This window comes from Sphaeramia orbicularis, chromosome 24, assembly GCF_902148855.1.
Source record: "Sphaeramia orbicularis chromosome 24, fSphaOr1.1, whole genome shotgun sequence".
Taxonomy (NCBI): domain Eukaryota; kingdom Metazoa; phylum Chordata; class Actinopteri; order Kurtiformes; family Apogonidae; genus Sphaeramia; species Sphaeramia orbicularis.
The window spans coordinates 14,921,148-14,933,587 of NC_043979.1; the positions used below are offsets into that span (position 1 = coordinate 14,921,148).

Below are 12,440 nucleotides of genomic sequence, written 5' to 3' on the forward strand. Positions count from 1 at the left end.
TGAAATACTAAATACATTCAAAGCCATTCTAAATGAATGGGAAAAGGATAAATCTGGATGTAGATGTATTTTCTCATTGATTGAATCAGATTCTGTTTTGAGATGCTTTTACGGAACATTGTTGTTATACTTTTAGTACCTTTTAAATTATTTATAGTGTTTTATATGTATGTTTTTTGTTTAGTAATTTATGTTTTAGAATTGGCTTTTATTGTGTTTTATGTATATTTTTTGTGTGGATGTACGGCTGTGATTTGTATTTTGTGTAACTTTTGCTGCTGCTCTCTCGGCCAAAACACTGTTAAAAAAAAATTATTAATCTCAGTGAGCTTTTTTCCTGGTTAAATAAAGGTTAAATTAAAAAAATAAAAGACAAGCACATGCAGAAAGTTGGTTTGTAAAAAAATATCATATGTAACACAGACAAGAAAATAATTTACATTTTCCTAAAAGAAAAAAAAAAAAAAAGGTCTGCTATTTGCTACTCATTCTTACAATGAAAAACAAATCACAGTAAATGACCATGAATTTTTCATTGTTTTGTTATTTGCTCAATTAGTGTTATTGCCTGGTAATTACAAGCCCTTTGTGCAGTGAAGAAACAGTCTCCATGTTCCTGTTTGTTGCCACAGCCAGTTAGAACTTGAATGGGTGACTGGAGAAAACTGGATACGGGTTTATTAGTGTTCTTGGAAAGACAAGACTACAAAGGCAACATGGGAAGATTAAAAACTATTCCCTGCTGACGGAGAGGAATTTCAGATAAGCAGGCCGTTAGCTCAGCTTAACACAAGACCAAAGCAAAAAACAAAACCACAACATGAGCTGTTTGTTGATAGTTTTCTGTACTTATTTCCATTTTGCTGTTGTGTTTGTTAGTTTGTTTTCAGCATACAATAAACTACTGAGATTTAACCCTTTATAGACCCCTAGAAATCCTAGAAGACAGCTTTTGTTACAATGCTGTGTCAAACTCGGAGAGGGTGTACCATGTCATTTTTTTTTTTTTAACCCACCACCACCACCGCTCTTTGGAGGTCAACTATATTTTTAATTACAGCTTGTGTTCAAGTAACAGTCTCAAACTTTATATTCACATGTTCATCCATTCCTTGCTTGTATACATATACATAGAGGGAGGGCTCATATAGACGAAAGTGTACAGAGACAGGACGAGACAAGACAGTGGGACAAACCAGCTAAGTGGTTGCTGTTGAAAACACAACAAAACATGTGAAATTCATGTCAACAAGTAAGACAGGACAAAAAAAGATACTAATTACATATTCATCATTATACATTAGCGTGTGTGTGTGTGTGTGTGTGTGTGAGAGAGAGAGAGAGAGAGAGAGAGAAAACAAAAATAAAAACAAAACCATATCTTAAAAAAAAAAATAATAATAATACACAAAGACTCAGATATGTATAACAACTAATTAATTAACTAGTTAGTCCTTGTTCAAAGAAAGAAAGAGGGACAGAGGCAGAGGACAGTCACTTCTATACAGATATAATGCTTAGTCCATTTTAACGTCCTCCAAGTATGTGAAAACCATTTTTAACAGTCTGTAAATGTGTACATTTCTTACAGTACATCATCTGTGTGATTTGCCTTATAAAAAGGTCGTCATATTTTATACTAGAAATCTTTATTTATGAGTTGTTAGTAACTTACAGTATGAAGTTCATGTCATTAGAGTGGATGTTACTCAGATCCGGAAAGAATTTTAGGCCAGTATTGAAAATCCCCCTGAAGAACACACAGATAGAGACAGACATCACCATTTAAATAGCCTCAAATCACTTATTGGCAAATGTATTTCTGACACAAAAATGGCAGCTTTAAGAGTCATCCAGTTTTGGGCTGGTGACAAAGTGTGGCTTTTTAGAGGACTGATGGTAGGAGCAGGCCAAAATACACCAGCTTAAACTGGTGGACGAAAACAACAAACTATAATTTTGTACCACAGAGTCATTTACATGAGATTGACATGTTAAGTATTGTAGCCAAATCTTTTGGATTTCATCTAAAAGGTATGCAGTGACTTCTATGAAGACGCCACTGCATTAAAGTCAAATCCAGCAGGAACCATACTGAAACACACAACACTATAAATAGATTACAATGTTAAAATTACTGCCAGACAGAAGAATTTTAAATACACATCTCTCATCTTTTTGGGTTAGTGTAATGTTGTCAATATGTGGAATTTAGTGCCAAACAGAGAATGTGCGCCAGGACAGAACAATGAAAAATACTCACAGGTATTTGAGGTTTGGGAGATTTTTAAAGGCCTCAGGGTCGATGTAGGTCAGACTCTTTGCGTTTCGGATCTCTCTGAAAGCACAAACAGGCAAGAAAGAGATGTAAATGAAATGCAGTTTCAGGTAAAAAGAGGCTTTGAATGATTAACTCAGACTCCAGGTACAGTATCTGAGTCATAGGAGTAACAGACAGAAATCCATTTATTAGAGTTCTATTAAAACGATCTGTTGTACAAACAGACACGTTATTCTCACATATTCAGAAAGTCACACTATTAGGTCTTAAAACTTACTGACAGATCAGAGCAAGATGTACGCCAGTGTGTGAGAGGAAGGAAACTCACAGCAGACAGCCAGCGCCGGAAGTAAAGCCAAATTAGTGTTTCATTAGTGTGTTTACTCTGGTCCGCCCTGGAATGGACTGAACACCATGTGGTGCTCTGGAACGTGTGTCCTGGCCCTTCTTCACACACCTGGCAAACCGCAGTCGGCCCAGCGGACCGAGTGTTTCAGCCAATGGAAGCCCTGAGCGGATGAACGCTAATGCTGGTGTGTATAAACTAGAGCGAGACCCATTCATCAGTCAGTGGTTTTATCTGAGAAGAGTCCAACAGGTAACAAAACACCTGAGCTGAGCTAAACAAATGGAAGAGAGAGTCTGGAGTCACAGTGCATGTTCACATACACTTTTCCAGAAGGCTACTCAAACAGTTCTGCTGGAAATGTATTTATTTAAGTTTTTAATAAAATTTACGGGTGGTCTCCTCCTTTCTTTGTTCAGTTCTGGTGAATTTGGCTGGTCATGTTAACTAAGCAATATGAAAGGTTTGTGGTTTGGAAGTTACCAAGAAGTGGAATTAGGTTCATTAAGCCAAGGTAAACTGTACCATCCTCACAAAGAAAAGAAGACCATGACCTGACAAAACCTAGAAAACACTCTTTTAACCCATAAAGACCCAGCACTCCCTTTGTGGCAGTTCCAAAATGAATTTTTCTCTAGAATTAACCTTTCTTAAGTGATTTATCATCATTTATTATAATTCTATCTTCTTTATTTTGTGATTTTTCAGTGAAAATCATCTATTTTCCAATATTTTATTTACTGATCATGTAGATGTTCATAAAAGCTCAGATTATAGTTGAGGGTTATTATATCAGAAACAGAAAACAAACAGAAAAAGTGACCTTTTCCACAAACTATATCATTAACTGAACATAAATCAATTGTCTCCATCCACTGTCATTGATCCAAATCCATCTACAGAGCCTCCAACTACAGAGCCTCTGAACATCCAAATGGGTCATATCTGATGACCATGAAAAGATGACAAACTATATTTTACACCAATTATTTACATGTATTGCAGTGGTGGGCCGTCAAGGCCAGCAAGGCCTTCTCTGCTGGCGTAAACATAATAAGAAACACTGACCTACATTTACAACCTAAGTTCAAATTTTTGTTCCATGAAATTGTATTAATTTATTCCCAAAAGATGATTCTCCCCATTTCTTAGTGTTTCTCTTGGCTGCACTGGTTCCAATCTGTGGATGTGGATGTGAAATATTTTGTCCAATCAGATTTCAGTCTCGATGTGTTGCCAGGGTTAACCCTTCAAACCCTAAGCCTAAAATGGTCCACCTAGACATTTTTCTTATTTTGACTATAAAAAGGTTAGAAAATATGCTGTGAGTGAGTCCGTTTGCTCATTTTTCCAGAGCACTTTTTTCCCCAGATCTTTCAAAATCTTGTAATCATTTACAATTTACTGCATGTTAGAATATTGCTACTATTGCAGCTTCTTCTCCAGCTTCTGGTACAGGCGTGATTGACATTACTGTAATGCCCAATCAAGTCTATAAAGTGCAACATCTCAGGTTTCAGAAACTGCTGGAATTTTTCCAATTGCACAAACAGTGAAAGAGTTACAGCCATCCAAACTGCATATGCTCAGGGTGTGTCATCGATGACACGTCAGGTTTTAAAGAGTTAATGTAATCTGCCCTGGGCCTTCAGAATGAGTAGTGAATGCTCATGTAACTTAAACTCTATGGCATCAGGACTGTTCTTTTAACCAATCAGATTTCAGTTTCACCTCACAGGGCCAGCTAGCTAGTCCCCAGCGTTGTCAGAATTTATCCTTCCACTGATTGGATGGTAAAAGCGAAACTCATTTGATATAGCGTTAGCAATATTCTTTCTGATTCATGCCAAAAAAGCTCATTGAATTTAATTGAAGAATTAATACATTTGAGGTAGATTTTTTTACACTCACAATGGCTGACGGATAGGAGGAAAATGATTTGGTCTTGGACATACTTAAAAAAAAAAACATTTTCCAGGTGGACTTTTCCAAAAAACCTGGACATTGTGAGGAGAGGTCAGCCAACCCCTGACCCTAGCCAGCTAGTTCAGAGGACATTCTCTATCCTTAAGAGAAAAGAATCATATGTTAGGAATGCAACTGGACAGAGGAGACTCTCAGCCTTGGCCTTCATGGACATAAAAAAGGACTTAATGATGGAACTGAAACGCACAGATCACATTTATGACAGTCAATGAAGTTTTCCTGCACAAAGAAAGGAGGTTGGATTTTGTATATAGATAATGAGCATCTCTGGTGAGCTGGCTATGATGTTTTTTATTTAGATTTTGTATGTTTTTGTCACGTTATTAGATAAATATTAATTCTGAATTGCTCCAGATGATGTACATGCCTTGCTATTTTATGTTTTTTGTATAGTATTGATGGTTTCTATAATTCTGACGTCATAGTGGTGGTATTAAGAGGTGTTTTAAGTCGAGTAAGTCCCTGCTGAAGGCCCAGGTATCAAATGCACAGCCCGCCACTGTTTCATGGGATTAATGGATCAACAGGTATTAACCAGCTTAGATCAGTAAATGACTTTAGATGTTTGGGTCTTTGTGGGTTAATGCAGAAAGACTGAGTATAGAGTGAAAACATGAAAGAAAAGGAGAGATCCTGGCCTTAAGTGAAGTTTTGCTTTTCTTTAAATATGTAAGACTGATTCTTTTTTGCACACTAACAAAACTGTACTATGAAGTAAAACCTTTTTAATTCATCGTTTAACTTGCTGGTGGCACAACACAACTTCCACCATCTCTCCCTTACTTCTGACTGCAGCTGCTGTCGGCCTCCAGCAGCCAACAGGAAGCAGAGCATTAATTTGTGTCTGACCCTGAAGGAAACCTGAGAGAGATGCCATTATCTGATGTATGGCACCACACCACACCAATCAGTGGCAAATAGGCCCCCGAGATCCAAAATACGCTCCGAGAAAACAGATACAACCCACAGCTAGCAGTCTGAATTACTGTTTCTGTCTGTGTTTTCATATCTGGAATTAGGCAGCTAATAGGGAAAGACACTAAAACCAGGGATAATTAAGATTAAAAAAAAGGCAACAAAATGACACACACATGCATCAAACGAATTCGTGCAGCCCTCAATCATGACTGTTCTCTTAAAACGGCTACACATGTCCATATTTTACGCTATAGTAGAAGGGAAAAGAAATTGCGTATATAGTTGTTCACACAAAAAGCTATGTTACAAGATGCTGTAACTTGGAACAAATCATTCACATGGCCAGGAAGTCTTGCAATAATATATGAAGTGCTAGGATGTGTTCTGCTGGAAAGTGTGTGGTCCACCCAGAGACTGAGCCATAAATCTTTATCCCATAATTGAGAATTGAGTGCACCTTGCTAGACTTTTTCCCCAGAGCTGCTTCAACAAGAGCTGGAGCATGAAGAAGACGAGGCGAGAAGCCAAAAACCAGTTGTTATTTAGCCACTCCAACTCTAATGCTCCGTCTAGTCTTACATATACCGCAACGGACGAGTACTAATAATGAGTTGTTTCATCAAATTAATTTCTTTTATCTGTAATTCTACAACATAGTGCTTTTTTCAAATGCTTGTGAAGCAGAACACTCTTTACTACTTTGATAAGGAGCAGTAAGTGGTGTGAAGGTGGGGAAAAAAAAAAACAAGTCTAATGTGTTTCATCCTCACTTCTTTGCTGCTGGCAAGGTTCAAAATTAAACATTTCTTTTTCTCCAGAGACCAAATGGAACAGCTTAATCAATAAAGACCAATAAAGAGTGTGCCCTTTTCCTTTAGTTACTCACATGTGGGTGATTTTCCTCAGGCTGTAAAACGAGTGCCTCTCCAATCTCTCCAGTGTCGTGTCCACTGATATATATCTGAAAAAAAAAAAAAAAAACCAATAAACAAAGCTTAAATGAAATGTAACGTACAAGCACCCTTTGTTAAATTGGTCAAATAATGTAATGGCTTTTCTTTAACATGTGACTTTTAAGGATGAAGCAGTTGTGTGGGGGTGAAATTTAACACCTGTTTTCATAAATGAGTTTCAGTGTGCGGTTCTGAAGCTGCTCTTTTCTGGATTTATCAGCCCACCTTGTCTAAAGCCTCCCAAGTCATGGGCAATTTTACAGGTATGTACCTCACATATACATTACCTAGTCATCAGTCACTCTGCTCCCATTTGTTATTACTTGGTAACAAGTATGCTCTTTAAATAAACTCTGAACTTAGCACTAGAGCAGTGTTAAAAATGACTTTCCGAGGGGGTTATTAGAGAAAAAGACAAGCACGTATTATGATTACTTACAGTAATTAGAAGGCACTTTACAAAACAAATCACTAATGTTCATAAACTGAAAAAAAAAACATATTTTTCAAGAATCTGAATGACAGTTTTAATATTTTTTCATCTTTAACTGGAGTCTATCGTTTCAGATGGAAAACAAACAAGACAGCAATGGAAACACTGGCTGTGTGCATTTATGGCAGTTAGAGGCTTACAGAAAACCTCTCATCCACCTCAGTCTGCTTTCATGCATGACTTGGATGTAGACGTCGGACTTAGCGACCGAGGATCAAGGCTCAAGTGTATATTTTACCTCTACGCAGAGACTCCACCTCTACTGTGAGCCTAAACTCACCACACACCCAAAACACTGTGCTGAAATACCTAGCCCATGTCCAAACGCTGCTGCGGTCGAAGGACCAACATTCCTATTCAAGGAACGCATTAGCGCTTCCAGCTGTGATTAGGAGCCAGCAGTGATACTAAGCAGAGAGCATATCATCTGCTTGGGAGGGAGACAAAAAGGAAAGAGGGAGGCAGTTTGGAACTGGGATACATTCCAGATCGCTTGCTTTTCAAGCAAAGCGGTTGAAAGACAACAGGTGTAAGTGCAACTTTGAAGAGTTTGTGTTTGAATACAGTTGATGAAAAGTGTGTAAAAGTGTGTGAGTTTTGAATGTAGTTGCATTGGATGATTCCCAACTCACATCCATGAGATGTTGACCATGTGGCCAAAAGCTTCTGCTGGCACTGACGATAGACGGGTCTCAAAAAGCCATCTGGTGACAAAATAGACACAAACATAATTAGTTGGCACTAGAGCTGCAACCAACAATTATTTTCATTGATATATCTACTTGATGAAAACTAATAAACATTTATTGTATACAACATAACTGAAAAGAAAACATCTTCTAGAACCAGTGATCCAAAATCTCTGACTCTAAAAAGTGACATAAAACTGTATAAACTGTACAATTCTGCTCAAAGACTCTTTGAAACAATTAATTGATAATGAAAAACGAAAAGTTGGGGAGTATTGTGGATTGATTAACTGATCGGTTACTGCAGCCTGGTTTTACAAAAAACAGTGTCCTTTCTTGATATTTACAGTTTCACTTATGTTTTTGTCCAGTGTTTCTAGACACAAAGAGACCTAAAGGGTAACAGAAAAGGAAAAGTGACCAATTGTAACATCACATGGAAACATCCTTTTGAAGCACAACGGTAAATAGACCCCCTTCTGAGGAAAAATTGGAGAAAACAAAGACTTTGATCTAACTGGACCTGAGCTGGCAGCCAAATCAAACAATGTCTGGGTCTGTTTAGGACCACATTTTTAAAGAGAGGTTGGGACCTGTGGAAGATACACAGACAACAAAACAGACCACCACTGTAGTAGATAATAAATATAGCTAGGGCACCGAGTGAACATTCAGATAAAAGCATGTTTAGAACATAGAAACCTTCTGCAGGGGATTTTTATGGCAAAAATGAAGAAATAAATGTTCAAAAGTGATGTAGGTGAGAGGATGTAGGATAAATGAGATTCTAATGCTAACGTTAAGACTGGATACAGTGAAAAAGCTAGTCTGGATCTGTCTAAAGTTATTACCCATAAGGACCCACTGTGACATTTGTGTCAGTTCCCAAATACATTTTTATCTATATTTAACTGTCCTTAAGTGATTTAATCACCATTTATTGCAATCTTATCTTCTGTATTTTGTGTTATTTTCAGTGAAAATCAGGTATTTTCCTATTTTCCTAATTTACTAACCATGCAGATGTTCATAAAAGCTCAGAGTAATGTTGAAGATGATCAAAAAATATAATAATAATAATGGGTTTTACTGGTGAATCAATGTTGTAGAAGATGACGGTGTTAACTATGGAGCCTCTGAACGTCCAAATGGGTCATATCTGTTTACCATGAAAAATGGCAAACTGTATTTTACACCAGTTATTTACAAGTATTAGTTGATCAATATGGATGAAACAGTTTATATCAGTAAGTGACTTTGGTAGATGGTGGATGTGTGGGTCTTTATGGGATAAGGTAGTCCATGTTTTGAAGCTTATGAAAAAAACTATAGATTTAGCTTATTTATGTCACGAAAACAGACTAAAAAAAAATGCTGATTTGTGACTAAAGGTAAAGAGCTAAGAAAAACCTTTATTCTTAGCCAGCCACATTTAATCTTGTTATCACTGAAGGTACAAGACAACGAGCAAAGTTTGTGTCATGTAGCATATACCGTGTCAATGTATGGACATTAATGGTTGTTTTTGGTAGGTTTAAACTGAACTAAACTAAACTGTCTCTTTTCCCTAGTTCCAGTTCATCAGAATGCTTCCAGTGAAATCTGAGCATTTTTCTCTAACATTTTCTGTAAAGTCAACGTTCTACACGGTATCAGATCAGTCCTTTTAGGTCTACATTGTGGGGTCCATGTGTTACTTTTTTCTGTGTTTACTGCAGATTTTGTTTCGATTCAAGAATCACAACACAAAAATAAAAGAAAAGGATTAAGATTGCAGCCACATGTGTTGATGCTGTTGTCTTCCAGGCCCATCCTGCAGTGGGATGCATTTGTACCGCATCCTGTGCGAATGGCAACATTTAGAGACTTTGAACTTACAAACAGGTATTAAAAAAAAATGACTCAACTGAGGCCACCATCTTTGTGCACCTTGGGCCCATCAAGGGAACAATAGACTAATTCAGAGACTGAGATCTGGCCCCGTGAGTCTGAATCACGTTCATATGGGGGGGTTATTCAGTTAGTTAGTAGACGCGGGAGCACAGCACACACACACAATTTGACAAACTCAAACAAACAGAGGGACACAGAGCAGACCCTGACACCAAAAACCCCCATCATCTACGCTGTTTTGCCGCCGCACTCAAACTTATAAAGCCAGCGTGCATTTTCCCTCAGGAACACGGAGCCGAGCCCAATGACTGAGCCCATCACACAGGCTTAAAGAGAAAATTACTCCCTCAATTTGTCATTTTGGAAAGAGCCCCAAGAAAACAAGCAGGTTGGGAATTGAGTTTGAAGTGGGGAGAAGCCACATAATTCATAATAGTGTCAGTATTGGATTGACAACATAGCTGTGTTTACTATATGGGCTCTGTCTCATTTTGATGCGTAATGGCTTGTGGTGACTGGTAGAAGTGGTCAGTTACATACTATATTCTCCTTATGCAAAGGATGAAAACTGCACATTTCAGCCTGTGTTTTTGCTTTGTATCTTCTCCCATGTGAAAATGCAGACTCCTGTTGAGACAATTCTGATGCGTGGATGTTGATTTATGTTCATTTTAACAAAATTTCTCTGAAAAAACACATACAGTGGTAAGAACAGGTGCTTGATGTTAGGGTTTTGTTTTTTTTTTAAATTCAAGTTTTAGGTTGAATGGAGAGATCTTGTTGTCAAATAAACACATGGGGTAATAGTTACAGAATGTGAGGTAATATGAGCAGTTTCCACTACATGATCTTTTGGTACGAATTAATAGCCTGGAGAATGTCAGTATTTCCAGTAATCTCGGCTCAGCTCATCATTTTCAATATTTCATTTCTTATTTTACAATTAATCCCAGTGCTCATCTGTTACCATTCAGGAAACAGTATTAGAAATTCACTTGTATTTGGTCATTTTTAGCAGATGACAGATACAGGGACAACTAATATGAGTTATCACATGTTTAAACTCCAATCCAAAAAAGTTCTGAGGTTTTTGCGAGACTGAAACTGCTGTGTTTTTGTTCCTTTCCCTTGAAGTCTTTTTTCCTCTTAATTATTCTCAAATGGAACTCTCTGGGTGTTTGAGAAATGTGCTGTAAAAGGTAAATATTGTATTTGAATGCATCGTCCAGACGTAGTCAGGAGTCACGCTACGCAGGCTTTTTAAGCAAGTCTGTGCTTTCCTTTCCACCTCTCTGGCTCCCAGTGACACATGCAGTAACCTCCACCAGCACATACACACACACACACACACACACGCACACACACACACACACACACACACACACACACACACACCGCCGACTAAGTGTCCACATATGCTCTCTCTCTTTTGCATGCATGAACTCACACATGTATAGATCTCTGTTTTGGATTCATAATTTTTCTAAAAAGTTCTACTGAAACATAAAATAATTTTGACCAAACTCGAATTTTCCAGAATGTTTCATGATGAACTCATCTGTTAAGAATTTCTTTTTTTGATGTTGACAAAAGACATTCTGAAACATGATAATTACTACTAAAAAACAAATTTTAATATCGTACAAAACTTTAGACCTAGGCCTACTTTTGTGGCAGCTTCAAAATGATTTTTTTCTCTACATTTAACCTTTCTTAAGTGATTTATCACCATTTGCTCTAATATTATCCTCTGCATTTTGCATTTTTCAGTGAAAATCAGGTATTTTCCCATTTTTAATTCACTGATCATGTAGATGTTCATAAAAGCTCAGTCTAAAACCAAAGGTTATTATGTCAAAACAGAGAAAACTGAAAAAAGTGACCTTTTTTTCACACAAAAAAATATTAACTGAACGTGCGAACACCCACTGATATTTGTCAAATTACATAGTTTTATTGGTGAATCATTGTTGTAGAAGATGGCGGTGTTTTCACATTCACTACGAACACTCTGAATGTCCAGATGGGTCGAATCTGATTACCATGAAAAGCTCAGAAACTGTATTTTACCTGAATTATTGACATGTATTGACAAGATATGCAGATTGGAAGTTAAGATCAGTAAATGCTTTTAGTCTCAGAGGGTTAATTGTTGTTTTGACTCTGACAAAAAGTATATTTGAGGTTCTAACCTAGCAGATATTTCAACCTCTGTCACTAAAAACTATTTTTGTAACATCTATAGGCAGAGGTAGTGATTGCGCAAATGAACTGACAGTCCTGATCTAGTCCAAGTCACTCGGATTCAACGCCCCTGGCCGGTCCAGGGCAGCGGGGTCATTCATTCCTCAGTGTTGTGTAGTCAGACTTCCTCACGCCTCATCTGGTAGGACATCCCACTCAATACACTGTCTATTTTGAGCTTATTTGGCTGATATTTTTATCAAGGTGCAGACATCCCAGTGCTTGGTGGCATGCTTTTATGTCTTTCTATTGTCCTGGAAGGCTCTGAGTAAACTTTGGGCAGGAATGTGAGGAAATTGTGCACGTGGACTTGTGAATTGGAGCAGTGATTGGGAGATAATTTCATGTGATGGGTTGAAGAAAATTGGTATTTGGGGTTGAAGGATGGAGCGATGTTCCGATAAACTGGAAGAATGGAATGAGGATTATCATAACAGTGTGCAGAATCTTCTACTAAACCTGAGCAGAGTTATGGTTGCTTCAAAGTGAGCGCTTTCAAGGAATTGTGCGATAGTCAGCCAGTGTTTTTATATATGATTGTTTTAGAGCAGGGGTGTCAAAGGGGGCCAAATGTAGCCCGCCACATGGTCCAATCGGGCCTATGGGATGAATTTGTAAAATGCAAAAATTACACCCA

At 37.7% G+C, this 12,440-nt stretch overlaps 1 protein-coding gene across 1 annotated transcript in view; it reads right to left on the reverse strand.

Annotated features, from left to right (window-relative positions):
- Positions 1-12,440, reverse strand: part of tshr (thyroid stimulating hormone receptor) — a 32,221-nt gene that overhangs the window by 16,150 nt on the left and 3,631 nt on the right. The window contains exons 2-5 of the mRNA XM_030127832.1: positions 7,610-7,681; positions 6,418-6,492; positions 2,264-2,338; positions 1,676-1,750 (exon numbers count right to left, since the gene is read on the reverse strand). Coding sequence (XP_029983692.1) covers positions 1,676-1,750; positions 2,264-2,338; positions 6,418-6,492; positions 7,610-7,681 — 297 coding nt within the window. The remainder of the gene's footprint in view (positions 1-1,675; positions 1,751-2,263; positions 2,339-6,417; positions 6,493-7,609; positions 7,682-12,440) is intronic.